Raw genomic sequence first — 27,929 nt, 5'->3', positions numbered from 1 at the left:
AGCAGGACCCAGAGCCAGGGAACATTGGGGACAGCCATACCCACAGCCAGGGGACACTGGGGACAGCCATACCCACAGCCAGGGGACAGAACCCACAGCCAGGGGACAGTGGTACCGACAGCTAGGGGACAGAACCCACAGCCAGGGAACACTGGGGACAGCCATACCCACAGCCAGGGGACAGTAGAACCCACAGCTATGAGACATTGGTACTCACGGCCAGGGGACATTGGTACCCAGGGTCCATCAACGTTCACGGCCAGGGACACGGGTACTCACAGCCATCAGTACTCACAGCCATCGCACCCCGGCACTCGGAGCCCACGGGTACTCACAGCCCTCAGTACTCACAGCCATCGCACCCTGGCACTCGGAGCCCACGGGTACTCACAGCCAGCGGCCAGAAGAGGAACCGCAACCGCGCGTCGAGCCTCAGCAGATAGAGCAGCAGGAACATGAGGGTGATCACCGTCTCCATGCCGGCCAGCGCCGTGTAGGCGCCGTGCGCGCCCGAGGCCGCGAAGCAGATGAAGGCAGTCAGCGCCAGGAGCTGCGGGACAGGACGGGACGGGGATCAGCGCCGGCCCGGGCCTTGCCCGCGGGCCGCGGGCCGCCCCCGGCCGTACCGTGCGGGCGATCTTCAGCGCGCCCCGCGGCGAGCGGGGGAAGGCCCGGTCCACCTGCAGCCGCCCCATGGCGGCCGAGCGGCCCGGGCGGTGCGCGGAGGAACCGGGACTCCGGGACGACGCCGGGAGCCGGGGAGATGCCGGGGCTGATCCCGCAGGTGATGCCGGGGCCATCGCCGGCGCTGAACCAGCCCCGCCTCAGAGCGCCGGGGCGGAGGAAATGATGGCTCGGCGGCGGAAGGGCCGGGGCGGGCCGGAGTCGGTGCGGTGCGGCGCGGTCCGGGCGGCGGCGGGGATGGGCAATGTGGCGGCGGGGCGCGGCCTGGGCGTGGGGCCGGCGGGGCGCGGGCACTGCCGTCCCCGGCCCCTCAGCGGGCGGGCCCCGCGCCGCTGCCGAGCGTAAGTGCGGGGCAGAACCACGGAGACGGGCTGGGCCGGGAGGCCGCCCCTGGGCCCGGCTCCGGCTCCGTGCGAGCCCTCGGGATGCGCTGGAGCGGCTCCGGGGGAGCAGGAGCGGGGTCAGACCCGGGAGCGGCTCCGGGGGAGCAGGAGAGAGGTCGGACTCTGGAGCTGCTTTGGGGCAGCAGGAGCGGGGTCAGGCTGGAGCTCTGACCGGGGCTGACCGCCCAGCCCGTCCCTGCCTTCCTGCCGTGCTCGGCTGGGTGAAGGGTCTTGTAAGCTCAGCTTGGCTTGGACAGGATTTTTACCGCTGTTTTGAGGTGTAAGGTGCTTGTTTTGGAGCTGCTCTGTAATCCTCACCCTTACCCCGCCGGGCCTGTGAGGCCAGTGGGTGCTGCTCCAGCTGGTCTTTCCAAAATTCATTTTTCCCCTGTGCAGACCGACTGAGGAGCAGCAGATGGAGCAAGAATCTGGTGAAAGTGTGAGCGCTCACCGTCGGGCTCTTGGCAGTGTCAGGGACAGTGGAGAGCTTTAGCTAAATCTGTGTCAGTCGGTGTCACAAGGTGTCTGTTATATGACCCAATAATTACCTAAAACGATGAAAATTGCTTTGATTTAACTGTTTTTTATTTCCATTCTAGATAAGCATCTGATAAAAAAAGATGCTAGAAAGAGAATTGTAAGTATTTGCATTTTGTTCAGAAAACGCAGTTAAAAGTGCAGCCTCTTTCATTGTGATTCCATTATAATTTGAGTGTGTGTGTAATGGCAGCCATAGGCCATAGCTGTGTCACTGTGTAGTGCTGTGTCTGTCACTAGCTCATATTCTGTGCAAGGCTACGCTGGTCTAGTTCTGAAAATTGTAGTAAAATTATGGGAGATCTGTGCAAAAATTGTGAGGGCTTGTGTCAGGACAGGTGGCAGTTTGAGTTCACTCTTGCTTGTGTAGCCTTGCCATTGCCTTATATAACCCCCATGGCTATATACTATTTTAAGACAGTTGAAAAAAAATTCTCTTCATTTATTTTAGTTGTTTAGGTTTCTGAAAATAAAAACATGATCCCTCTTAAGGTTTAAGCTATCTATATAATGGATGGTGAAGTTATTATTCCAGCTGGCACTTATTTGAAGTTGGGAGTCAGGTCTCTGAGGTGGGTTGTGGCAGAGTGGGGAGCAGCAGGTGACCCTCTGGAACCCCTGGGGTCCTGGGAAGGGGAAGAAAGCTAAAAGCAGGACAGGGGCTGGCTGTGGGGGTAGCAGGGAGGGAAAAAGTGTTCTGGGAGAGTCTCAGCATCCAAAGGGATCCCATGAAATAATCTGTTCCCAGCGTGGAGAGCTGGCATGTTGGAATGGGCAGGGGGCATTTCTGACACACTGTCACTGCTCTGCCACAGTGTGGGTCTCAAAGTGACTCTGCTTTTCACCAGATCTGTATCGAGGGCAACATTGCCAGTGGAAAAACAACATGCCTGGATTATTTTGCACAGACTACCAGCATTGAGGTACTGGATGCACATTTCTTTGTCCTTATTTCCCTCTGTTTCCCTCACTGAGCAGCTGCTTGTCTTAGATCCATGTCCTCGGGTGTGTGAGGAGGGGGCAGCAGGGGCTGAGCCAGGGGCTTGCTGGGGCACCACCCCAACTTTTTACAGTCAAATTGCAGCAGAGAAATGTAGATCACATAGGGTATGTACTGGGTGCCAAAATACCAGAAAAACCTGTGAATCAGTGTTTGTGCCTTTATAAAATAACAGCAACCCACAGAGCATGGGCATGTTTGGACTTGCCTGTTTGCCATTTCATGACACTGAAATCTTAGATGGGTCTGGCAAAAGCAAAGAAAAGAATTATTATGTAAAAATACCTATGCCATGTAACAGAGATCCCAGTGAATAGATGGCTTTTTTAGTAAAAGAAAAGTCTGTTAGAACTGTTTCAGGAGATTTCTTAGGCTGATCTGGTATTTGATTTCATGTTGCTTAGAACCAGGTTAGGGGAAGGGCAGGCTTGTTGCATTTTAAACAAAATCAAGGTCAAACCTCAGTGAACAATTGTTCTTGTACAGCAGATATTAATGTTTTCCCCAACAGACCTGGCAACACATTTGGCAATAAGTTTTAGGAGTCCTCATAGAAATGCTGGGCTGCCAGATGTTATTTGGTAATTTAACAGGAATTGTCCTTATGAAGTAATTAACTATTAATCTAAAGGATAACAGACTTTAATTTGCATACAGTGCAGCATTTTAAAGTAGCTACTTAAGTTCCCAGGCTGATGAGATTCTCTTAGGCCTGACTTTACAGTATTATTGTAGATTTAGGCCCTGTTTGAACCAGGCAGGTCTCTTGTGATTTTATCTATTCAGGGTAGAAGCTTTTCTGATTCGTTTTGTAAAAGATTTGAATACATTTTGTTTGTTAGAACACAAAAATAAAATGAAAACGAATGTGCTAGCAGTCTGATCCTCTTCCTTTGCTGGCAAGTTAATTTGTGAGAGGATGGACTTGTCATTGAAATGCTAAGTACTCTGCTAAGCTGTTCTTCCCCTTACATGGCACTGATTTTGACTCAAAAAAAAAAATTCTCTCCAGGCTTACAAGGTGTTTAAAAATGCTAAGAAGACGTTGGATATTGACCTGTCTCTATTTTTAGCAGTGTTCATTATTACCTTTTGTGTTACAGAATTCAGTGCTGGTTTTTTAAGTGTCATGAGCTTTCCAATACAAGTCCTGAATGCTCTGAGTTACTGCACAAGTATTCCTTAAGAATAGTTGTACACTTGTAGGGTCACATTAAGTATTTTGAATCTAAGATGTATTTAACATGGAGTAATTCTTTTAAACCAGGTTTTGAAGGAACCCTTGACCAAGTGGAGGAATGTTCGAGGTCATAATATCCTGGTAAGTGGCAGAAATTATTCCTGCAGTTACAGTGACTGTTCTTTTAGCAAGACATGTGTGACGGCTTTTTATCCAGCAAGACTGCTACAAAAGGTGTGATCCAAATCTCACAAGCAAAAACTAAAGTTCCACAAAGCAAAAGAGCTTCTACTGGGGTTAAGACATGCATGTAATAGAAACTCTACATATAAAATGTGGTTTTGGCAAGGACTGGGTGTCCAGTGGGGTGAGTTAAAGCAATTCCCAGGAAGGTAAGCCCTGAGTGTGGCAGTTGTTTCTAAATGTGCTTCTTGTGCCTGTTTCAAAGAAGGGAAGGAGGTGAGGTGAGGGGTGGATCTGTCAGTTAATGTTGTTTGACTGGAGATCTGTGAACAGTTCTGGAGCCCCTGACATAAGAAGGACATGGAACTGTTGGAACAAGTCCAGGTGAGGCCACGGAGGTGCTGAGGGGACTGGAGTACCTCCCCTGGGGAGCCAGGCTGGGAGAGCTTGGGCTGCTCAGCCTGGACAGGAGAAGGTTGTGTGGAGAGCTCACAGCTCCTTCCAGGGTCTGAGGGGCTGCAGGGAACCCAGAGAGGGACAATTCCTCAGGAACTGCAGGGACACAACAGGGGGGAAAGGGACAAATCAAAAGAGAGGTAGTTTAGGTTGGATGTATGGAAGGAACTCTTTCCTCTGAGGGTGTGCAGCTATGGCTGCCCCTGGATCCCTGGCAGTGCCCAAGGCCAGGTTGGACACTGGGGCTTGGAGCAGCCTGGGACAGTGGAAGGTGTCCTTGCCATGGCAGGGGTGGCACTGGATGGGCTTTAAGGTCCCTTCCAACTCTTTAACCCTGCGTGAATCTGTGATCCTGTGGCTGCTGCAGGTAAGGAGGATTCAGGCCAGTGAGGAGTTAGGGGCTTCCATTGTCTTTTGGGTGGCCAAGGCTTCTTGGAACTGCTCCCCCCAGGATGTCCCTGGGTCCCAGCTGCAGCTGCACACTGGCCTTGCTGGGATGCTGGAAGTGGTCCCTGCATTCAGCCCTGTGCCTGGGGCTCAGCCCCTCTGCAGACCCCCCACTGTGGCTGAGGCAGGGTCTGTGTGCTCAGGCTCTGCAATCTGCAGTGTGGACACACCCCAAGCCATACTTGCCCTGACATGTGTTAAATACCATCAGTGTTAGCACAGGCCCTCTGGAACAGTAAATTGTCTCTCCTAGGAGTTGCTGATGCCTTTCTGATTGTTAGTAAAGGGGTGGGGCATGTGCTGCATGATGCCACAGCAGCCTTGGAGCAGTGGGAAAATCTGATCTTGGCAGGGAGTACAGCAGAAGGTCAGACCTGTGGGCTGAAGCTTTGCTGCTCTCTTAAAACTTGTCACCTCATCCAAAAGACACTGAATGATGTTTTGTTTTGAGTGAGATCCTCTCTCTGCTGTGCAGGATAGATTGTTTCTTTTAAGTTCTATGTGAGTGTGGAATTGCAGCAATCAGAAAGTGGAACAGGTACTGAGAGCTGCTGTGAGGATCCTTTGGGAGGAATAGCCTGTGTTAAAGGACACCTTTTCTGAGGCCCAGACCGTGCTTAGAGCCCTGTATGATTTCTGGGTGCACTGAAGGTCTGTCAGGGCACAAAAATAGTGTAGCAGGTAGATTTTTTCATTAGTTGGTTCGGACTGTTCCTTGTGCAGAGTAACTAATTCCTGCTGAGTTCAGCCAGCCTCCCACACAGTGTCTGGAGGGACAGGGCTGTAATTCTGCATCTCCATTGTGGAGAGCAAATGATCACTTCATGTTGGTCAAACCTGACATCAGCTGTTTTAGCACACTTCTTAGAGCCATGCTGCTGTAGGGGAAAGTTTCCTAAATACCAACTTCCTGTTGTGCTGTTTGTCCTTACAAATGTCCATCTGTCCTGCTTCCATCTCTGACCCCAGGGCTTAATGTACCAGGATGCATCAAGGTGGGGGATAACTCTGCAGACCTATGTCCAGCTGACCATGCTGGAGCAGCACACCAGGCCCATGGTAAGGAAACTTCTTTTAATTTTACGAGTAATTAGGTGTGGTTATGAGTGCTAAATCCTTTTAACATTGTATTCAAGAGTCAGGATGCTGTGTGCATTAATTCTTTGTTCCTGCAGTGAGTAGGAATTTCTGTAGTGCAGACATTGATATGCTCAGCGTGTGCTCTGGGGGTAAAACCTCTGCCTCCTACCTGCTCACAATTTCCTCAAACTGATGCTGCTCTTTGGGAACACCCTCCAGGGCGAGGCTTGCACAAATCTCTTCCTCGTTTCATGTCAGTGACTTGTCTGTAATTTCATTATTTCAGATCTTTGGCAAACACCAAGTAATCTCTTGTTAGAATTCATGGTACTGCTTCATGCTGTCTAGTACAAATTTAGCCATTGCTTCTTCTCTTTATGCAAAATACTTCCACTACCATTTTCTATTCCTTTTTTGGGTGGTTGACATCCTTTCTTTCTCGTAATTTTTTCTTTTTTTTATATTAAATTTCACATCCTACCTTTTTTTCAAGATTTCTTCATTCTTTTCTCCTTCAAACACCTTTTGTTACATTCTATGCTGTCTTCCATTCCCTGATTACAAGACCTGGTCTTAGATGGCATGCTTATATTTTACTGATTGTTCTTATGTTGTGTTTTCTGAGTTTGTGTCAAGGCAGACTGTTGGCAGTACCAAATATGAAAGTGGCAGATAGAATCATTAGGTTTTTGGAAGAGGTGTTTTTCCAAGACAATAGAAATCCTGGTTTCTCGGAGAAGTTCATTCAGGAATTCTGGAGGATTTCCCTCTGAGCTTTTTTGTCATTTGAGCCTTCCTGGAGCCGTTTTTGCTTTGTTAATGTACAGAAGCCTGGGTGAGAAGTTGCTCTGCCAGGCCCAGGAGTGTCAGAGGATCTCCCTGCTCCAACATGAAGTGCTGGTAGAACATGTGCAGGGCTGGCTGAGGCCAGGGCTCTGTCAGCTGCAGTTACTTCTTTTAAAAGTCCCAGTCCTTTCTTGAATGTGTCTGATGTCAGCTGTGTGCTGTGACCCAGCAATGCATGGGATGGAGCAGCACTTTGGGGAGCAGTAGTTCCCATTGTCCTGCAGATCCCAAATGGATTTCTGCTTTTTGTACCTTGAGTTACCTTCCACTGCTCAGCTGAATGCTGAGCACTTGGCTTTGAACTGGTGTCTGAATAACAAATCCGAGTAAGATCAGGAGTCCTTGTTTGCTTTGTGGTTCCCACCCTCCCAGTAAGTTTGTTTCTCACAAGATCTGAAAATTGTATTTCATACAATTTGTATGCCATATGAGTGAAAAGAAACAAGCATGAAAGTGTACAGAGTCAGGTTCTGTGTTGCAGATTTGCCCCATAAGGATGATGGAGCGGTCGATTCACAGTGCAAAACACATTTTTGTGGAGAACCTCTATCGAAGGTATGGCATGTGGTTTTCTGCTTTACTTTCTTGGATTCATTATTTTAAATAGATATATAATCAAATGATAATTCCTTTGGTAATGTGCATTTAGGGGGCCTGTGAAATCTGCCAGTTCTGTGTTGGAGTGGCAGTGTGTTTGGTATGGGCTGTGCTGCCCACTTCCTGTAGGACTCAGGAAAAGCTTTTTCTTCAGTGCTCCTGAGCACTCAGTATTATTTAGACACCATCTGTTGAAGTTACTGGCTCTCCAGCTGAATACCCAAATCTTGCTTGAATCAAACCCCAGCTGGACAGGGAAAAAACCACAAAGATAGAAAGAATAAGACTGTGGGAGGTAGAGAACCAGGCAGTGTTACCCAGCCTGGCATCCAGGATTCGTATTTCTTGCAAGCAGGGTCTCAAGTCTTGTGCTCTTGCTCAGAATCAGGATTTACAGGATCAAAACAGGCTGCCAGCCTTGATAGGCTGTGAGTAAAGAAAGAACAATTATAACAGTTACACCTAACTGCCCTAGGTATAACTCATCTGTCCCAAACTAACTGATATAGTGCAGGAATCAGGGTTTTGTTTGTTTGTTTGTTTGTTTGGAGTGCTGAATTTCTGTAGAGGAGTGGATGTGACAGATGGGTTTTAGTGGGTTTTTCTGTGGCCTTGAGGGACTGGAAGAGTAACAAACCCCAGTTTGTGCCACAAGGTGTCATCCATGCTGCACGAGCACCTCTCTGCCATGGAAAAGCCTTTGGAAGTTCTTACTCATCCCAGTCCACACACAGTGCAAGCAGCCTGGAATATCCTCATTTTTAGTTACTGGCTTCTTTTTTCATTGTAGACAAAGTGCTTTTTTTTTCCTAAAGGCTTATTTGCTGTGAGGCTAAATCTGTTTGTGGCAACACTGTAAGTTAATAATAACAATTTTAAGGGCATCTAAGATGTTTTGCACTTTTTAAATGTTGAAAAAAGGCATTTGCTTTGTTTTGTTACAGCGAGCTAGAAGGCAGCTGATAGAACCAGCAGCAAGCCAAAAGAAAATAATGTGTAAAAGGATTATAAATAAAGAAGGAATAATTGAGGAATGTATGAAAGTAGCTGTTTTGTGACACATTAAAAAAGGAGTCAGTCTGGCTGTGTTAGGTGAGTCTCAAGTATGTGCACATGAGTGTGCAGGGTGTGCTGTAGGTGAGCACTGCAGTTCACTGTCCCTTAGTCCATCACTGGTTAGGATAGAAACTCCCCGTGTTCATGTTGGACTTAGGCAGTAAAAACCTGACTTGGTAGGAGCCAAATGCCAGCAAACTTTGGAAATGTAAACACCATTTTGTGCCTTTTATATACACCCTGCATCTTTATGGATCTTGAGCCAGAGTCCTCCCAGGATTACCCAGGGATAGCAAAGATGTGCTGTCTGTAGGGCTGGTCAGTGCAGAATTGACTTGGATGTATTTGTCTTTTAGGGTAAGAGCAGTGGAGCTTTTTCCTGTTTCCAGTTCCTTTCAGCCTTCCTATTTCCCCCATCTATCCTGGAGAAAAGCAGCACAATAAGACTTTGGCTGCTGTAGATCCCTGCTACCCAGAATTGATGTGATTATTAAGAAGAGCAGCAGTGAGCAGTGTTACCCATTTCTGGATGGCAGATCAAGAGGGGACGTGGCACAAACAGGGATTTTGCTTTTTTCCATACTTAGGGAAATACCTGTATTACTTTTGCAAGTGATCAAGTTGCCAGGGGACTGGTTTAGAAATCTGTGGAATATTTTTTTCTTCAGTCCTATTTAAAAATGGTCTAACTGGTCTTAATCATTCAGCTGGAGAGCACAGGAGCCTCCCAACTCCATCTTCTTAATTTTTTTTTTCTATTGCAAATGTGTTTAGGAAAGAGTGTTGAGAGTATGTGTTACTGTCACCAGTTTTAAAGAGAGGATACTGTAAAATTAGTAATATTTGACACTCAGGAATAAGTGAAAATTGATACTCTAATGAAAACATGGTATGTGATTCTTAACATGTCCTCAGTAACTTCCTTTTTCTTGAGTTGTCTGATACTTTATTGTTGTTGCTGAGATAACTTTGGGACGTTTGTCTCCAACATTCTGTGCTCTGAGTTCAAAGTTAAGCATACTGAATATTTCACTACTCTTTCCACAAATATTTCTCACAGTGGGAGTAAATTTATTGACACATGGACATTATATTTTTGCTGCCTTTTACTGTGGCTTCTGTAAGGAATTGTTGGTGCTGCTCAGTAAATCCAGCCCTTCTGGTGACATGCCCTGGAACAGACTTGAACTGATGCTGATAACAGAGAACCTGAGCAATAAATACCATTGAGTACTTTAAAAAAAGGAAAAGATCTGGTCTTTCTGTTTTATAAACAATGGTTTATGTGGCCTTCAATTTGCATGGGCTTCTTTTCACAAATGTTGGAGTCAGTGGGGAGGGATTGTGGTCAGGTGAGCACAATGAGAGTTTGGAGTTGATCTCTGCATGCTGCTCAGATGCCTCTTGTGTTTGTTCAGTGGAAAAATGCCAGAGGTGGATTATGCTGTCCTAAGTGAATGGTTTGACTGGATCCAGAACAACACTGATGTTTCAGTTGATTTGATAGGTAACATCTTGTTGGGTCTGGAGGGCTGTGGGTGGGTTTCCTTTCTGGGAGAAAAAAACAATTCTTGTCTCCTGGCTCATAAATAATCACATTATTCAGTATAAAAGTGACCACCATCAGACAGCCTGGGTTTGTGGGTGGTTCATGGGTTGGGTAGTAGCAAAGGGGAGGTCCAGTGGTGGTACCCAAGCCAGGATCCTTCCCTTCTATAGTTTGTGAAGTGAGTTTCTTATTTGCTTTTAAAACTGATCCTTGAACAGAACTATTAACACTTTTGTTCCTGCAGTTTATTTGCAGACATCTCCTGAAGTTTGTTATGAGAGGCTAAAGACACGATGCAGGGAAGAGGAAAAAGTCATTCCTCTGGTAAGGAGTTCCTGTGATATATGTGCTCACAAGGAGCTTTGAAAATGGAACAATTCCAATCTAAATACTAAAATTGTATCCTGAGTATATTGCCAGAATGTGGTGCAGCTGTTTCCACTGCAAACTAAACCCTGAATATTGAATTTAGATTTATTTTTAAAAAATGATCTGTCACGCATGCTGAGTCTCCCAGATGTTCTTCTGTAGCTGACTTTAGGTGCAGCATTAATCAACTGGTAATCTTCTCTAGGATGTAAAATCAATTGCCTTTGTACCATGAAATGGCACAAAAGCACCCAGGTGTAGCGTGGGTGCCTGGGCTTGCAGGTGCTGAGGTTTCTGTGGGCACTTTGCTGTCTCCTCCCTGCACATGTTTGTGCATGAGAAGTGTCTCTGCTGTGGCTGAAAGGAGGCAGCTCCTTGAAAACTGTGAGCTTGGGATCTGCTTTAAAACAAGCTGTGCTGAAGGAGCAGTGATTTCTGTGCCAGTTCACAGCATGGCCCCTCATGCCACAAGGCTTCCAAAGAAGTCTGCCCAGACATGAATGCAGCTCCCTCTGCAGCCCTGGGTGGGTGGCTCAGGAGAAGCAATTGTCATGTACATATTCTTTGCAGCCTTGCCCTTTTTGTCCTTACTTTGTTATATTTTTTTTCTGTAAAAAATCTTGAACCACATTTTACCTGTGGGAGAGAATCGTGGTTGCTTGATCTTAAAAGGAGCTGAGAGCCCTGTGCTCCTGTAAGCTGTGTCTTTGAGGTCTTCCTGGAGTTAAACTTTGTACTGGGAATTAATTTTTCTCAAAAACCTTCAGATGTTTTTTATTTTTTGTTAGTGGAAGATATCTGTTGCAGGCTTTTATATGTGTCTCTTAACTACTTCCCAATGGATAAAGATTGCAATGTGTGTGTCATCCCTGGGCATTTGTGTTATTCCAGTGCCTCTTTTCTAGGAATATTTAGAAGCTATTCATGAGCTCTATGAAGAGTGGCTCATTAAACGTGCACTGTTTGAAGTTTCCTGCCCAGTACTTGTGAGTATTATTTTTATTATGACCAATTAGACATGTGGGGGATTGTGCTTTCCAAATAATAGGAGCATTGTTTAGTGGTAAAAGTAAATAAATTTGCTTTTCTGATAACCTTTGGAGAAGGACAACCTCAGACAAACGTGATAGCTGTTGGTGTATAGCACAAAAGTGGGGTCTGCCATGTCTGCAGTGGAGTTTGAGGGGCTGGTCACTGGCATTGCTTGCAGGATCAGCCATGGAGCTTTTCAGGGAATGCCAGATTCCCAGCAGAAAGCAGCTTGGGCAAATCCAAACCCAGTTTGGCTGCACTGGTAGTCCTGTTCTGTTCTGCTCAAAAGAAACCAAGTTTTATGGTGTCAGTTACTGCCAGTGTTCATCCTCTTCTCTCCAAGGTTATTGGAGCTGACCATGACATGCAGAAAATGATAGAGAAGTATGAAGAAAACCGGGACCAAATACTGAACCCAGCTAACAGACACCACTGTTTATAGAAGCCTGTGACTGTTGTATCAGAAATCATCTACTGAAGTCTGAGTTGGTATTTTTAATATTTAAATATAATGGGTATTGTTTTTGCACTATGCTTTGTAGAACGCTGTGGACTTACATCTCTGAAATGATCAGGTACCAATCAGAAATGGAATGTGAATCAATTCCCTTTGTGTTATTAGGTTTTCAATCAGCTTTACTGTGTCAGTTCTGTTCAGCTAAAATAATGGCTGTTTCCCTCATTTCCCATTTCACTGCTGCTTTCTAGAAGTAACTTCACTTTCTTTTTTTTTTTTTTTTTCTCCCAAAGAGAACCCTGTTGTAATTTGAAATAAATGCTTTATTACAACGTCCCTCTGAGGGAGGGTACCTGAGGTTTCTCTTAATGACCCCCTTGGGATGAATTGGGCTGAAACAACACCAAATGGCCAGGGTGTGTGCCAGGGAGGTTTGTTTATGACAGAGCTGTCAGCCTGGCCCTGGGGCCCAGCAGATCATCCTGAGTGTGAGCACAGGGCATGGATGGGCTCACCATGGGATCACCAATCACGGGATCAAAAACCACAGCTCACCCCGGGATCACCCAGGGATCACCAACCATGGCCTCACCACGGGATCACCCCGGGATAACCAACCATGGCCTCAAAAACCACAGCTCACCCCAGGATAACCAACCATGGCCTCACCACGGGATCACCCCGGGATAACCAACCATGGCCTCACCACGGGATCACCCCAGGATAACCAACCATGGCCTCACCATGGGATCACCCAGGGATAACCAACCATGGCCTCACCACAGGCTCACCCCAGGATCACCAACCATGGCCTCACCCCGGGATAACCAACCATGGCCTCACCACGGGATCACCCCGGGATAACCAACCATGGGCTCACCACGGGATCACCCTGGGATAACCAACCATGGCCTCACCACGGGATCACCCCGGGATAACCAACCATGGCCTCAAAAACCACAGCTCACCCCGGGATAACCAACCATGGCCTCACCACGGGATCACCCCAGGATAACCAACCATGGCCTCACCACGGGATCACCCTGGGATAACCAACCATGGCCTCACCATGGGATCACCCCGGGATAACCAACCATGGCCTCACCATGGGATCACCCCAGGATCACCAACCATGGCCTCACCACGGGATCACCCCAGGATAACCAACCATGGCCTCACCACAGGCTCACCCCAGGATAACCAACCATGGCCTCACCATGGGATCACCCCGGGATCACCAACCATGGCCTCACCACGGGATCACCCCAGGATAACCAACCATGGCCTCACCCAGGGATCACCCCGGGATAACCAACCATGGCCTCACCACGGGATCACCCCGGGATAACCAACCATGGCCTCAAAAACCACAGCTCACCCCGGGATAACCAACCATGGCCTCACCACGGGATCACCCCGGGATAACCAACCATGGCCTCACCATGGGATCACGCAGGGATAACCAACCATGGCCTCACCACGGGATCACCCCAGGATCACCAACCATGGCCTCACCACGGGATCACCCCAGGATAACCAACCATGGCCTCACCACGGGATCACCAACCACGGGCTCACCACAGGATCAGCCCCCCCCAGTCTGGGTTTAGGAGGGGCAGGTTCTGCCTGGCCCACCTCATCTTCCCCAGCCAGGTGCCCCTCCTGGTGGCTGAGGGAAAGGCAGTGGATGTGTCTCCCTCGAACTCAGCAGAGCCTTTGAGCCCCTCTCCCATGGCATCTCCTGGAGAAGCTGCAGCCCCAGCTTGGCTGGGATAGCACCTGGCCACTGGCCGGGCCCAGGGTAGTGGGAGTGGGATCCCCTGGGATCCATGCTGCGAACAGCCCTGTTTAACCTTTTCTGATGGTCTGGAGGAGGGCACTGAGCTGACCCTCAGCTAATTGGGGTGACAGCCCTTGGGCAGGAATGGGAGGGCTCTGCTGAGGGCCCTGGCCAGGCAGGGTGGGTATGCACAGGCCACTGCCATGAGGTCCCACGGGCCCTGCACTGCAGCCACGCTGCCCCTGCGGCTCCGGGGCACGTCCGGGCTGGGTCACAGTGCTGGACCCAAAGACCTCCCAGGTATTTTCCAACCTCAGTAATTCTGTGATTTTCTAACAACTGAATTGCAGTAGAGAGGAGGGGTGCAGCTCTTTGGGTTTTCTATTCAGGTACAAAAATAGCACAAAGTATGGGAGGCAAGGGTAGAGTAGGTAGTGGAAAGATCTCACAGCAACGAGGCTGGATTGTTGGAATTTTGATGCTGGAATTTTGATGCGTCCACTGTCAGATCAGTGTTCAGTCTTGATCCTTTGGGGTGGTACCCACCAAACAAAAGGTTCAGGGGATGGCAGACATTCCATTTAGCATGGGAACAGCTGTATCCCTCCCCAGGGAAATGATTCCTCCTGTCAGCTCTAGCTCTGAGGGCCGTGCAGAGCCCTCGGATGGAGCCTCCCTGGCAGGAGTCAGGGCATTCTGAGGCCTGGGTGGTCTCAGTGCCCCTCTGGCTTTGCCCCCTCGTGCTCCTGTGCTGTGTGGGCACCACGGACCTGAGCAGCAATCTGGCTCAAGGAAGGTGCTGCCCTACCCTCTGCTCCTTTGTTCCCCTTTCCAGGCACATCCAGAGAGGCCATCGGGTGCCTGAGGCACAGCAAGGCATTGACTCCTTCCTGCCCAGGCTTTACACACTTCATACCAGAGGTGGGATGTTCATTATTTTATTACTGGAGGCAGCAAATGAAGTGCATCAAGTTAAAGTAGCTTCATTAAGCAGATCTTACCAGTTTGAAATGATGTTTTGCTCTAATCCTGCCCACATTAATGCACCTTCATTGAATTCAGGAAGTTCTTTCTGCTCTACAGGACATCACAATATAGCTTAGTTCTGAAGAGAACTGTGCACTGCTAGTCCCACTGAATTCAGTGCAAAAAAAAAAAATTTAAAACCCCACAGTGTTTGTAAGTGACTGCAGAATGGCCCTGAGGGTTTTTTCAGCTAGCTTTTTATAGAGAGCTTATTTTATTTGTGTTCATGAGAACCCCAGCCCTGCTCTGGCTGAGCTGAGGAATAGTGAAAATACAGTGTGCATGGGACTGTGTTTGTTACTCTTTTCAATTGTTTCTAAAAACATCCTAGAATTAACTGATTTCTTAACTGGTTTGCATTCTTTGATTTTACTTATTTTTATAAAGAAAAACACAGGTGTTTTTTTTGGGTTTATGTCATGATCAGTTTATTATGACCTGTAAGTACTTGGAGAGGGCAGAAAACCAGTGGGGGTTTCATTCTTGGGCCTGTCAATGAAGAGCTGAGCTGCCCTTCACTTGTGCTTCACCCTCTGGGTGCTGCCTTCAAGGGAATCCTTTCACTGCAGCACTCAGACTGCTCTCACATTGAATCTCTGGTAGTTTTAGGGGAATGATCCCAGAAGTACAGAATGTATTTTTCCCCCTACTGGTTTTGGTTGGTTTAGCTGAAGAAGCAAGGCTTCAACAGCACTTTGAGCATTTTGTACAGACATTTGTCAGGCACTTTGTGCAGGATACAAACATTCAGTTATGTGGCTTTTCAACAATATCTGATGGTGCTGCTTTTGCAGGGCTGTAGTTTGCCTAAAACCCATTGCACTGGAAGAACCTCACCCAGTCAGGAACTGCAGCTCCTGTCCTGTAATTCCCATCTGATCAGCTGTTTTCTTTTCTTAATCACTGACACTTCATTACAATCAGTGTACAAGAAAGCATTTCCTAGTGAAGTACTAAGCTGGTACTAAAGCTTGTGGTTCCAGGAATGCCATTTTACTGCTCTGTTGTAAACCTTTAAAATTCCAGCTTAAAAGTAAGATTTTGTATGCTAAATAATAATCTTACTTCTTGCAGCTTCTTTGTAGGGGGATACCAGCTGTTCTTGATACCTTCTGTTAAACTTTCAAAACTTTTACTTCTCTAAGGGTCCAAAAGAATGATTTCTTTGGAAATGGTTCTATACGTTTGAAGCTCAGTCATCTGCAGTTTGTTCTTAATTCTAATTTCACTATGGACATACATTTTGCACAGCACAGAAAATGTCACTTTATGGTTTAGTAGAGAATCTTACAGCCCAAAGGATGCCACTGTTACTTGTCAGGACACAGCCCTGTGAATGCTTTTTGTTCCTAACACCCATTTCTCACAAGCCCACCCAGAGCTGAAGGCAGTCCTGTCCCCTGGTGTTACCTTGGGCAATTTCTCTTTCTCCTACACTGCTGGAATCAGGGGATGACAGAATTTTAACCATTAGCTCTTCAAAATGCAAATATTTATATTTTAGTTCCTGAGGTTTTTCTAATCCAATCCATGTGTGCTCCTCTGATTTTTTTTTTTTCTGGGATGAAAGTAAATTATAAACAATTAATACAAAATTAGTTTCAGCTGTTATTTTACCTGTACATGAAAGGCATTTTTTAGCATTTAGAACTGAGCTCCGTATTAGCCACTGTGAAGAAAATTAACTCTACCCCAGCCCAAACCAGCACACATTTCAGTGCTACTGAAAAAGCTACTTGAAGCAGTATTAAAGTGTCTTTCTAGGTAACAAGTGTATCATAGAACCCCAGAATTTTTAGGGTTGGAAGGGACCTCTGGAGGTCACCCAGTCCAAGCCCTGCCCAGGCAGGGTCACCTGGAGCAGGTGACCCAGGAGTGTGTCCAGGTAGGTTTGGAATGTCCCAGAGAGGGAGACTCCACAGCCTCCCTGGGCATCAGCTCCAGGGCTCTGCCCCCTCCAGGAAAACAAGTTCTTCCTCATGTTGGGATGAAATTTTTTGTGGTTTACTTTATGGCCATTGCTCCTTGTCCTGCAGCTGGGCATCACCCTCTGGAAGTATCTGTATAAACAGAACTGGAGACTGTGCCTAAGCACAGCAGCAGTGCTTTCCCAAATGAATTCGGAGCTGTGTGTGACACAGGCTCTCAGTGCTGGGATTCCAGCCTCCAGCTGATCCAACACTCCTGAGCTTTCCACACAGCACTCCCACCTGCAGGATATCCCTGATCCTGCCTCTGCTGCTCACTGGGATCCTGCTCTGAGCAGATTTTTTTCCTGCCATTAAAATGGTGAAGAATGAGATTTTTTTTCTCTTCATTTTAGTGAGATGAACCGGCCTGCAGAGAATTTCTGTGCAGAATTAAGTGTCAGGAGCAGGGGCAAGGGAAATGGCAGCTGTAGTTGGACCTCTCTCTGCTGGTTTCAGTGAACAGTTACAATGCTCAAGGCTTCTCTTGGAAATTGTGGTGGTGGCCACAAACTACTTTGGTAACAAATGGTTATATATTGGTTAGATATATAACCTGTAACACAGGCCAATGCCTCTACAAAACCAAGTGCTCACAGAGCTGTTTCTCTCTTTAAAGGAATGTTATCAAACTTTCCAAACCTGTTTTCCGCTGAAGTTAGGAGGAAGATTAGCTCAGACACAGCTTCAAAGGAATGCAGAGAGTTAAGGAGCACAGTCCAGTATGGCATTTCTAAACTCCTTCCAGTTTAGAAGAATTTACCTTGTACTGGAAGAGTATTCCAGGAATAGGTCTGTGAAGGGAAAAACGAGAAGCAGGATGCCCAGCTGAAGAAACCTGTCTGGCATTAAGAACAGCGAGATGGAATCTGACTGATGAATTAAATGGATTTAAATCTACAGAAGTTTGCCTACCCTTTAAAATGTGACCATTCAGGTTTCCTTGAGAAAGGAACCATTAGGAATTTGTGTAACTCCTGCTATTTACTGTCCCAAGGCAGTGATGTGGTTTGGGGTTTTTTAGAACTGTTGTGACAAAGCTAATCATTCCCCTGACAACAGGATCAAGGCCACAGGTGAGAGGACAGTGCCCCCAGGTAATGACAGATAAAGCACTACAGACTCAGGTGTGATGGCTCAGTGCTGCCTGCTCACTTCTGTCAATGATGACATAAGGCTCCTGGCTGTCAGTCTCTTGGGAATTACAGTTCTCCAGCTTCCCTTCCCTGCCTCCTGCAGAGTCACCTGCAGGCTGCCCCAGGCCCCTCCTGCCCCCATGTGAAGGCTGCACATCTATGCTTTGGGGGGGGATGTAGGTGAGGTTGGGAGGCTCTCTGACATGCCTGAAGCACTCAGAAGCTGGGTGTCCCTTAGCAGGATCCATGAACACAGCAGTGGAATCCTCTGTGTGCCCAGCAGTACAGCACAGACCTGAGGGTGGCTCAGGGTGTGACGCTGCTCTCTTGTGCAGCTCAGCATCAGTCAGGTATGTGTGTTTTATTTGGGAGCGACTGAATTCTCTAACGTGCCTGTCACTTGTTCCTGCATAGGCCACTGCCTCAGGCTGGCCACTTTCCTCTACTGGATACATAAGTTCTTCCTGAGCATCCTTGATTTGTAGTTCTGTGAAGGTTAAAGACAGCTCACAAACATCCTCATCCCTGGGGACGCTGCAGTTTTGGGCAAAGTCCTTGTAGGGCAGAGACTTCAGCTCAGTGGGCTCATCTCCAGGGGCTGGGTCTATGCAATTTATGGCATCATTAATTTCTGCTTCAATTGATCCTTCTGGGACTCCTGGAGCTTCAAACTCCAAGGTGGTTCTGCTGTCACAGGAGCTGTCAGCGAACATGGCAAAGGCTGGGGGGCCACTGGCTCCCGGGGACAGAGGCGCAGGCCCCAGCGCTCGTGCAGCCAGTTCTGCAGCCCCTGCCAAGGCACGCTCCTCACTCAGCCTGGCTCTTGGCTCCTTTTCCAAAGCCTTTGGAGAGAGACTCTCACTGAAGATGGGTGTTTGTGCTATGACAATGTCACTGTATTTGATCAGGAACTCCTCGCTGTCTGAGCCCTTGCCTGGCAGATGCACGGTGTCGATGCTTTGCCTCTGGTGCTGCTGGAGGCTGCTGGGGGGTGCAGCAGCTGCTGACTGAGCCCCGTCCCCTGTGATCCTCACACTCCCAGCAGCTTCAAAGGATGCAGCACAGGGAGCTGAACGCTTCTGCTGGGGGGCAAGGCACAAAGGTGTCTCACTGCTCCCTTCAGTTCCCAGACTTTCGGTGTCTCCTTTCTGGGCTGTCTGATGTTCCTCATCCTCTTCTCCTCGATGCCCATGTGTGTGTGTTTCCTGCTGCAGGCTCTTCTCCAAACTGCCATGTGCTTCTTCATTTGTCATCTCCAGGATGTCTTCACACTCGATTCTTGCCAGGAATATCTCAAATGCAGTCTGCTTCGTTTCCTCGTTGTTTCTCTTTTTGACTAGTGAAAACTCTGTTGCTGTAGTTGCAACATACCCTATTTTCTCCAGGACTGCTTTCACAATGTCCTCTGGGAGCACAGGCTGGATGTAGTAGACAAAATTCCCGGTGAAGGTCTGGAACAGAACACAACATGGAAAAGCTGGTGAACACTGGGGGAAAGGGCGCAGGGAAATGTGAAACAGCTGATTTCCTAAAGATCAAAAATACTTCAAGACTTGCTTACAGCTTGGACAAAGCTATGTTCCAGAAGTCTGAGTTATGAATTGCAGTGAGCGAGGCTTTTCTAACAGCACTGTTTGGCAACCTCTTGAGCATTGTGGCTTTGCTACAGCACATCAGTTGCAGTGAAGCTGTGCCACTTTAAACCTGCTGGGGTCTTGGCTAAGAGTACCAGTATTCAAAAAGGAAGAGAGTAAGGAAATAATTTTAGTCAAACTAGAGAAACTCAGAAATAAGCCTTTTGTGTTCTACTGAACCTAAGCTTTTGGAACAAACAGAGAGTCATAGAATGGATCACTGAGGTCTTTTCCGAAAGAAACAGACACGAGGTACTCACTGTGAATCCCATTTCTGAACTGGGGACAAGTCTGCAACATTTTCTTTTTCCATGGTTCAGACTCCTGCTGTGAACTTTGCTACCCTTGAATTCAACTGCCAGTTTTAAAAGCAGCTTTCTGAAGAGAGACTATTCCAAGAAGTATTGTTCAAACACCTCTCTTTGCAAAAGCTATCTCCAAAACACCAATAAAATGCTGCTGCTGTGCACCACCTAAAAAACTGTCCAATGTTTGCTTGGTTTTAGAGCTACCCCAGGCACGAGGCCTACTTTGTACCATGGAAGTGGTTTTTGGTTTTGTCTGAAACCCTGTGACAGGACACTATTCTGAGCTGGGCATGACCAATTCCTGGCAAGTCAGAACAGAACAGAGATGGGAATGCAAAGCCAGGCTTTCCAGGAGTGGGGTACCTTGTTTTCAGGCTGCCCACCTTGGGCCAGACCAAGGCTGACCCCTGAGTATTGGTGTCACAAGCAGGAGATTCAGGAGAACAAAACTGACCCCCAGAATGGCCACAGTGCAATTCTCAGATAAAGCTGTTAACAGTGCCCTGCACTCCCCACCTTCTGTTCCTTCTGGAGGGGGTGCAGCTGCAGGCACTGCAGGGACATCAGAGCAGGTGAGAGGCAGGACATGGGAAATACTATTCCATGTATTTCAGTAGCTTTTAATCAAATCTCTACATGTACAAGGTACTGTTGTTCTCCAACTTGTGCCTTGCAGTAGAATTATTTCAGGCCTGCAGGAGGCTGTCTTACACTTTTGGTTGCCCACACTGGTCTCAAAGTTTAATTTTAATGCAGCCTAGGAATCTTGTGTTACAAAAAGCTGAACCCACTAAGAGTAGGCCTGACTATCTTATGCTTTGCCCTGTTTTAAGGAGATGCATATGGGTGCCTGGGGAGTCTATTTAAAACTGGGATCTGTGAGGATGGCTGTGTCTTCTGGGCAATGAGACGTGCTCAGTGTGCTGGGGAAGTGGGGTAACCGTGACCACCCTGCTGCAGAAACCAGCAGCATTTCCTCTTTCCAAGGGACTGTCTGTGCCCGCTGCACCAGCTGCAGCCTCTGAGCTGGGATCAGGGACCAGAGAGGCACTGGCTCACCTGGCCTGTGGCACCAAGCTACTGCAGATGGCCACGGCTAAAAACACCCCTGCTAACAGGCAGATCCTGGTCACAGCTTAGTGTGATGAAAGGCAAAGCCCTGTGGAGTAGCTTTTACCTTCCCTGCTGCCTCCCCTCGTTGTGGTGCTCTGCTCCCAACCCCCGGAGCTGCTCAGCACTCAGGGCCTCAGCGAGGACAAGGCCTGTGAAGGCCAATGAACACCTCTGAGCAGGCGTGCACCATGCTGGGCACCCTGCCCCGAGCTGGATGTCCCCCTGGCCCTGCCCACCCCGAGCAGGATGTGCCCCTGTCCCTGCTCACCCCGAGCAGGATGTGCCCCTGTCCCTGCTCACCCCGAGCAGGATGTGCCCCTGGCCCTGCTCACCCCGAGCTGGATGTGGCCCTGCTCACCCCGAGCTGGATGTGCCCTGCTCACCCCGAGCAGGATGTGGCCCTGCTCACCCCGAGCTGGATGTGTCCCTGGCCCTGCTCACCCCGAGCAGGATGTGGCCCTGGCCCTGCTCACCCCGAGCAGGATGTGGCCCTGGCTCCGCTCCTACCTCCCGGTGCCGCTGCCAAGCCGCGGTCCGGGGCAGCGGCCTCGCAGCCCCAGGCGGGCGGGCGGCAGTGCCGTACCTTGAGCGAGCGGATCTCCCGGCGCCAGGGGCACAGCAGGAGGTTGACGCAGAGCAGCTCCAGCAGCTCCAGCGCCTTGAGCAGGTCACGCAGGGCGCGGCCGCCCCGCGCCCGCCGGCAGCGCTCGGCCACACCGCGGACGTCCAGAGCCCCGCGGCGCCCCGGGCCCAGCAGCCGCCGCGCCCGAGCCTTGAGCGCGGGGTCGGCGCAGGCCGCGAGCTGTCCCTGCGCCGCGCGGGCCGCCAGGTGCGACACATACTCCCTCAGCAGCGCCGACTCCGCCATGGCGCCGGCCCCGCCCCGCGCGCCCGCCCCGCGCCGCCATTTGCCGGCACCGCCGCGAGCCGGGAGGCCATTGGTTCTTCCGCCTGTCAGTCAGAGCGGGGGCGGAGCCCCGCGAATCGAAAGTGAAAGGCGGGAGGGCGGTGAGGGCTCGGGCTGCGCGCGGCGGGGGACGGGGCGGGGCTTGTCGCGACAGGGGCGGTGAGGGCGGGGGAATGGCCCGGGATGTCTCAGGGTGTTCTGGGATGTCCCAGGGTGTCCCGGGATGTCCCAGGGTGTCGGTGGCTCCCCGGTGCGCAGCGCTAATTCTCACACCGCAGGGCGGTGTGTCTGTACTTTACCTGGATTGCGCGAAGCAGGGAGCTCCTGGTGACCCACCAGAAGCTCCCTGGTCACCAAAAGTTTACACTGCGGATTTTAACAGAGGTATCAGCGGTCATTGGTCACAAATGGTATAACTTCTGTGTTGATTAGCCCTCAGACCCCTCTCTGCTGGTCATGCCTCTGGCTGCGAGAGGTTTGTGCCTGCCCGGGGGTGAGAACTGCCCTGCCCTGGGGTTAAATGAGATCTGTGCCTGCCCTGCCCTGGGGTTAAATGAGATCTGTGCCTGCCCTGCCCTGGGGTTCGAGGGAGGCTGGATCCAGCAGCTGAAAACACATCTGCGATCCAGGTGCTTTTCTAACCTTGATTTTTGGAATTTGAATTTTCAAGTCACCACCTGTGGTCACCATGATGTTGTGCTCCTGTGTGACTTCACAAATGTATAAATATTTTCTCATATGATGATTATTATTTTATTTCACAGAAGTCTATGGCCATAATTTCACATAGAAATTATTTCTGTAGGGGAAGGAAGGGAATCATTTGTCAGACTGTACCAAGACCACTTAGATCAGTTGGATGTTGTTTCCATTCAGGAAATATATCTTTACTCACCTTGCTGTGCTAAAAATGATCTGTTTGAATATTTCTGGGGTGATTGGCCTATTGTTTCTGTTTTGCCATTTTCATATTTTCCCATTTTCAGTGTCCTGACTTCAGTAATTTGACTTTGCCCTTCTTGAGCTTGGACACTGCTTGTTCCTGTGGCCTCTGACAAAGGTAAAATCCAAATGTAAGTGACTGAAGCAGAGTTGCTTCCTCAGCAGTTGCTCAGTCGTGGGTGGTCCCAGAGATGTAAAATAAAAAGCGTGGAAGCCAACACAAACACGTGTGTGTTCTTTACTAAAAGTTCTGTATAAGATCAGTATAATAAAAATTGAAGCAGAAGAGATGACTACAGAAATACAGGGTTGTTATCATGTAGCAAGAAATAGCATGTCCAGTTTTCTTTCTGATTTCACCCATGTAATAAAGCAAAGGCCTGTGTTAAGCCTGGGTTTTAGCACTGGTATTAGAATTATGTAAGGATAGGATAATATCTGATAGCAGGAGATGAATTTCTCAAGAGCAACATCACTCTGCCAACTTGGCTGAGATTTATCCAAGGTCTGCAATATTTTCAAGAAATGAAAGCATGTCCTTACTGCATCATTACAAGGAATTTCAGCACCAGCAGTAGTGGCATTGGAAGCTGTTGGAGCAGCTTCCGAGCTGCAAACATCTCTCTATAGTGTTTTACAGCTAATTTTTTCTTTCTAGTGCTGTCTGTCTGGATTTATAAGCTTCCCCCCCACCCAGCTTTGTTGGATTTCACTCAGTTGAAAAGATTAACAGGAGCAGAAAATGCTAAACCACTCCTACAAGTGATGGTGGTAAGATATCACAGAAGGAAACACGCTCTGCCTTCAATTCACAGCTTGTTTTTGAATTATATGTGTTTGTAATGAATCACAAATCCCAGGTAGTCAGTGGTAACTCAGAAAAATGCTACCGTTGGATGTGGGTGTTTTGGTTGGCTCCCATATCCGTGTGACAGCCAGCTGGGGTTATTTGGATTATTCTGTGATAACGGGATGACAGGAATTTATGGAAGGGTCCCTGCCACCAGAGGGAGCCGGCAGATGTGTGTAAGAAATGCTGCCAAACCCAGAGCACAGTGCCAGGGACACTTCACTGTTACTGAAGTAAGAAAGAAAGACTTGGATTAGGATTTCTACAGTTTTCTACATTTCTACAATTATTATTTTCTTGGATTTCTACAATTTTACCAATGCATTGCTAACATGAGGTAATATGTAAATCTCCCATTCTCATCAGAAGTCTACTTAAAGTCAGCTTGTTTTGTAAATCACAGATACAGAGTTGGTGGAAGGGCAGGAAGGCAGGAAATCCCTGTTAAAAAGGTGAAAAGCCAAACCAGAGGGTTTCCCACCGTGCAGAGAAGCTGAGCATCAGTAAGGGGGCAGGGACTTGTCTGCCACGTGTGAAAAGCCCTCTCTGTGCCTGCCTGCAGAAGAGCCTGCAGCTTGGTCATGTTACCTGGAAGAGCCTCACTTTCAGGGGGAAAAATCCCCTTTCCCTTCTCCTGTGGGTTCATTGGATTCCCCAGCCCGAGGGGAGCAGGTCCCAGAGCCTGGCCCTGTTCCAGGCAGGAGCAGCCCTGCAGGAGCTGCAGGCAGAGCCAGCCCTGGGAGCCAATCCCATTCTGCACAGAGCACCCTGTGCTCCCCTCCCTGCTGACTGCCCTGCCACTAAACCTGACTGGGGCACTTCTGGGCATCTCTGCCCCCTCCGAGGTGGGGGAGAGGGTTGTTTCTCCCATTGCAGGGTGCTTTGCATACCACCAAACTGTTGAAATGAATACTTTATGTTAAAACACAAATGTGAAATAGGGCCTTACCTTCTAGCAATGCCTGCCAGCAGTTCTGCAGTGCAAAATGGTGAATTTTTGTTCTTTTGGGTATAGTATACTGAGAATATTGAAAATCTTGCTGAACTGCAATAGAATTGTCTCATTTTAGCCACATACATATTTACTGTCATCTCCTTAGTAAAAAATGCATGCTTACCTTATATCTCAACATGTGCATATGGCTCAGTAATGGTATAATTTATATAGCAGTGAGAACCATATAATTACTTCCCATCTAAGTATTAATTATAATTGTGTCAATCTTTGGAGTGTTGAATGATGATTACAGTTGAAAATTATTTAGTATTTACAGAAAATCCAAGTGCAATTTTAATAATTTGGATGCTGCTTCCTTTTAAACACCATAATATATTTACTGTACTCAGCTTTACATATCCTTTAGTGGGGATAGAAAATGAAGCCCATTTTCTCTGTGTAAAAAACTTTCTTTTTTTTTTTTTTTTTTTTTTTTTTTTTTTGGTATTTTAGTGAAAATGCTTTTAAGAAATTTCCTGGAGATAACTCTGCTCCCCTGCCACAGCTCTTTGGCTCCCATCCCTGGTCCCAGATGGAGCCCAGGCTTGTGGGTGCCCCAAGGGCTGGCTGGAGCTCCATCCCTGCTGTTGATGTGCTGGCAGCAAGTTCTGCTTCCTGCTAGCACCCAGACTCACCCTGGGGTTTTCCATTAGACACCGAACTTAAAAATTACTTTAAAATGTAGAGTGGTTTCCTGCAGCAACACATTTCAAAACAACACAGCAAAGAAATTTTCCTGGGGAAAGTCCCAAGGAAAGCACAGGGCTGAGCTTTCCTTGCTCTCTTGTGGGTTGTGTCCTAGGCCAGACACACAGAAGCTTTCAGATGGGACTATTAGATGAGGAATGGGATTATTTCAGAAGAGGAATGGGACTTTCCAGGCAGAAGTGAACAACAGGATCCCAACTCTGTTTCGTTTCAGGCAATAGACTGAAACCTCCTTGGCCGCCGGCTGTTGGATGTCAGGACTGCCTTCTAGTCTGAACCTTGCAGCATTTTTTTTGCTGGGCCATACAAAGGAATGGGGGAAGCAGATCTTCCTGTCCCACACGTGGATCGTGCCCAGCTCGGGGCGGGCAGAGCGAAGCTCGGGGGATGCGTTGTCTTTCAAAGGCAGAGCCAGCCCTGGTTTGGGGGCTTGGCCAGCGGCTCCCCGGAGGGGAAAAGGAGAAAGGGGTGCCCATGAGGGGCTGGGTCCCCGCTGCCCTGCCCGCCCCAGAGCCAGTGCCCGTGCTGGGAGCCCCTCGGTGCCACGCTCGCTCCCCTCTGGCCGGGCTGGTGCAGGGGAGGCTCCGGCGAGTGCAGCCCCGGCCGGCCCTGGGGACAAGGTGCTGCGGTGCCCTGGCCCTGCTGTGCCTGAGCTGAGCTCCCACTGCCCTGGCACACCGCTGGGGACACACGGACTGCCAGCCCAGTGTCCCGGCCTCACTCGTTGGCTTCCTTTTGCCGGTCCCTTCTCTAAAGCTGGGAACGCTGCGAGGCCCCTGAGGCTCTGTTCCTGTGCCCAGCCCGGCGTCTCTGTTTGCATGGCACTCGCACCGCTCCCGGAGCTCACCGTGATCGCCCGGGAGCACCCGCGCTCCTTACGGGGAAAGAGCCGGGATTGTCCCTGGGAAGGCAGCCGTGTACGGGAGCCGGCCTGCAGCCCCCGCTGGGATCGCTGTGCCTTCCCTCGGCTGCAGCTCCCGCCTGCACAGCTGTGCTACAGCTGCTGCGGGTAAAGCCAGCTGCACCGGGGACCCACGGCCACCTCTCCTCCACCCGTGCAGGGTGTCTTTTGAGGAAGGCTTGCAACAGGCTTTGCAATGGCCTGGAAAGCCTGGAACCAAAGGAATAACATGAATATTAAAATATTATTATTTTTTTCTTTTGCCTCTACATAGTACTGATAATAATCTTTTTTTTTTTAGGCAGTGCTTTGCCTACTGAAACACACAGACAAAGAGTTATTTAAAAATGCTTTGTTGTCAATACACTGAATGAGCTGTACTAGTGACACCTATAATGACAACAAAAGGCTCCTCTTTTTCCGCCTGTTCTAGAACATGCAAAGTATCATAAAATCAACGAGTAGGCTTGACTGGATAACATTTATCTTCATTATGAGTGGCTAATTTCAATAGGTTCTGCAATGCTTTAGAAAGGTCAGATGCACTGCTTGTCTCTGCTGGTCTTTTATGCTGTGTGATGCCATGGAACACTTTGAAGCACATACAGGGAAATTTACATAAACTTGCAAAATTCGCGGTAAAAAAAAAATCCCATTGTATCCCTGTTTAAAGATATAAAATTGGTAAAACTTCCAGAGGTTTTATTCTTCTATTGGTCTGAGTTCTTCAGAAGAATTCCGGCAAGAGCCGCTCTCATTGCGGTGTCGGGGCGCGATGGCCAGCGGAGCACGCTCCGTGTCCCGCTGCGCTCACACGCCGCTGTCCCGCGCGGGGGAGCAGCCCCCGCACTGCGAGATGACGGCCAGGGCCGAGCCGGGCTGCTGCAGCTCCCGCAGCCTCAGTGCCGCTCCCGCAGCCCGGCCCGCAGTCCCACAGGCTGCTTCCTCCTCCTGGCTGGTGCAGATGTTTCTGGGTGTTTCATTTCTTTGGCAAGGGTCCGTAAGGGAATATGGGGGGGGATCATCTGTGGGAATATATATTTGTGTTGCTCCTGGCCCCACACATTCATCATAGCTGAAAGAAAAAAATGTTCATGAAATTCCTGGGGAAAAAAAAGCCACAGTACATTACTTAAGCATAACAGAGGTGAGTAAAGTGAGAAGAAAACGAGTGTCTGGTGTTTCGTTCCTCAGCCCACATCCTTGCTGACCCTGCCATGTCAGACACTCACGAATAGAGCACTTCAAACCACCCAGAGATCATCCCAGAGGTGCAGTCACCGTAAGTGCAATGCAGCCAGGGCTCATTCCTGCTCTCACCTGCCTGAGAGGCAGGTTAGAAAGGCCTGGGGGAGGGGGAGTGGTGTTGCTGTTTCGGTTGGGAAACGAGGCACGGAGAGCTGGTGATGCAGTCTCTGGCAGACACCTCTGTGCTGTCCTGGCTGCAGTCTCTGGAGCTCAGCCAGCAGCCCTGGCTGGGCAGTGTGGCTCGGAGGTGAGTGCTGCCAGGGCTGAGCTGGATCACCTGCACAGACCGGGGCTGCTCACTCTGGGATGGCCTCTTGTGTTCCTCCCAAAGAGCAGGAACAGGGCAGGTGAATTGGGGCTCCATGGGTGCACCCAGGCTCGGTGGTTCTGTCTGTGCCACCGGGCTCAGCCAGAAAAATGTTCCCTCCTCACGCTGCTCTGTGCTCCCTGGCTACAGGCAAGAGCCCTAAAGAGTCATAACATCACGATCTTACAAGTTAGACCTGCTTTGTGGCTGCTGTTTAACCATTCCAGCATCATTTTAACTCCAATCAGG

The 27,929-nt window shown here is 48.9% G+C and overlaps 3 protein-coding genes and 1 long non-coding RNA gene across 7 annotated transcripts in view; 2 read left to right on the top strand and 2 right to left on the bottom strand.

Annotated features, from left to right (window-relative positions):
• The first annotated feature begins 625 nt into the window (after positions 1–625).
• Positions 626–12,192, top strand: TK2 (thymidine kinase 2). 3 transcript variants are annotated; one of them, XM_059857756.1, is made up of 10 exons: positions 626–784; positions 1,667–1,704; positions 2,453–2,527; positions 3,872–3,925; positions 5,840–5,929; positions 7,278–7,351; positions 9,868–9,956; positions 10,243–10,322; positions 11,273–11,353; positions 11,743–12,192. In XM_059857756.1, exons 1-10 carry the CDS (start codon positions 694–696, stop codon positions 11,839–11,841), a joined length of 771 nt encoding a protein of 256 aa, XP_059713739.1. In that variant the 5' UTR covers positions 626–693; the 3' UTR covers positions 11,842–12,192. The 3 variants fall into 3 exon arrangements, with proteins under 3 accessions (XP_059713739.1, XP_059713738.1, XP_059713740.1); XM_059857755.1 differs by lacking the exon at positions 626–784 and adding an exon at positions 895–1,025; XM_059857757.1 differs by lacking the exon at positions 626–784 and adding an exon at positions 1,032–1,182.
• A 2,870-nt stretch (positions 12,193–15,062) lies between these two features.
• LOC132333025 (uncharacterized) lies at positions 15,063–21,691 on the bottom strand. The gene is made up of 2 exons (XM_059857754.1): positions 21,404–21,691; positions 15,063–19,216 (listed from the first exon to the last, which is right to left on the bottom strand). The coding sequence occupies exons 1-2, from the start codon at positions 21,686–21,688 to the stop codon at positions 17,753–17,755; spliced, it is 1,749 nt and encodes a 582-aa protein (XP_059713737.1). The 5' UTR covers positions 21,689–21,691; the 3' UTR covers positions 15,063–17,752.
• Positions 21,692–21,702: 11 nt separating this feature from the next.
• LOC132333024 (uncharacterized) lies at positions 21,703–26,819 on the top strand. Its single transcript, XR_009488037.1, has 3 exons — positions 21,703–21,828; positions 22,714–22,787; positions 25,439–26,819. It is a non-coding gene; the product is annotated as an uncharacterized LOC132333024 (long non-coding RNA).
• BEAN1 (brain expressed associated with NEDD4 1) overlaps positions 26,598–27,929 on the bottom strand; it is a 52,731-nt gene continuing 51,399 nt past the window's right edge. For both annotated transcript variants that reach the window (XM_059857752.1, XM_059857753.1), the window contains exon 5: positions 26,598–27,200. In XM_059857752.1, the coding sequence (XP_059713735.1) occupies positions 26,936–27,200 (265 nt within the window). In that variant the 3' untranslated portion in view covers positions 26,598–26,935. The remainder of the gene's footprint in view (positions 27,201–27,929) is intronic.

Source organism: Haemorhous mexicanus, chromosome 12 (assembly GCF_027477595.1).
Source record: "Haemorhous mexicanus isolate bHaeMex1 chromosome 12, bHaeMex1.pri, whole genome shotgun sequence".
NCBI classification, from domain to species: Eukaryota; Metazoa; Chordata; class Aves; order Passeriformes; family Fringillidae; genus Haemorhous; species Haemorhous mexicanus.
This window is presented reverse-complemented; position numbering and strand designations above follow the sequence as displayed.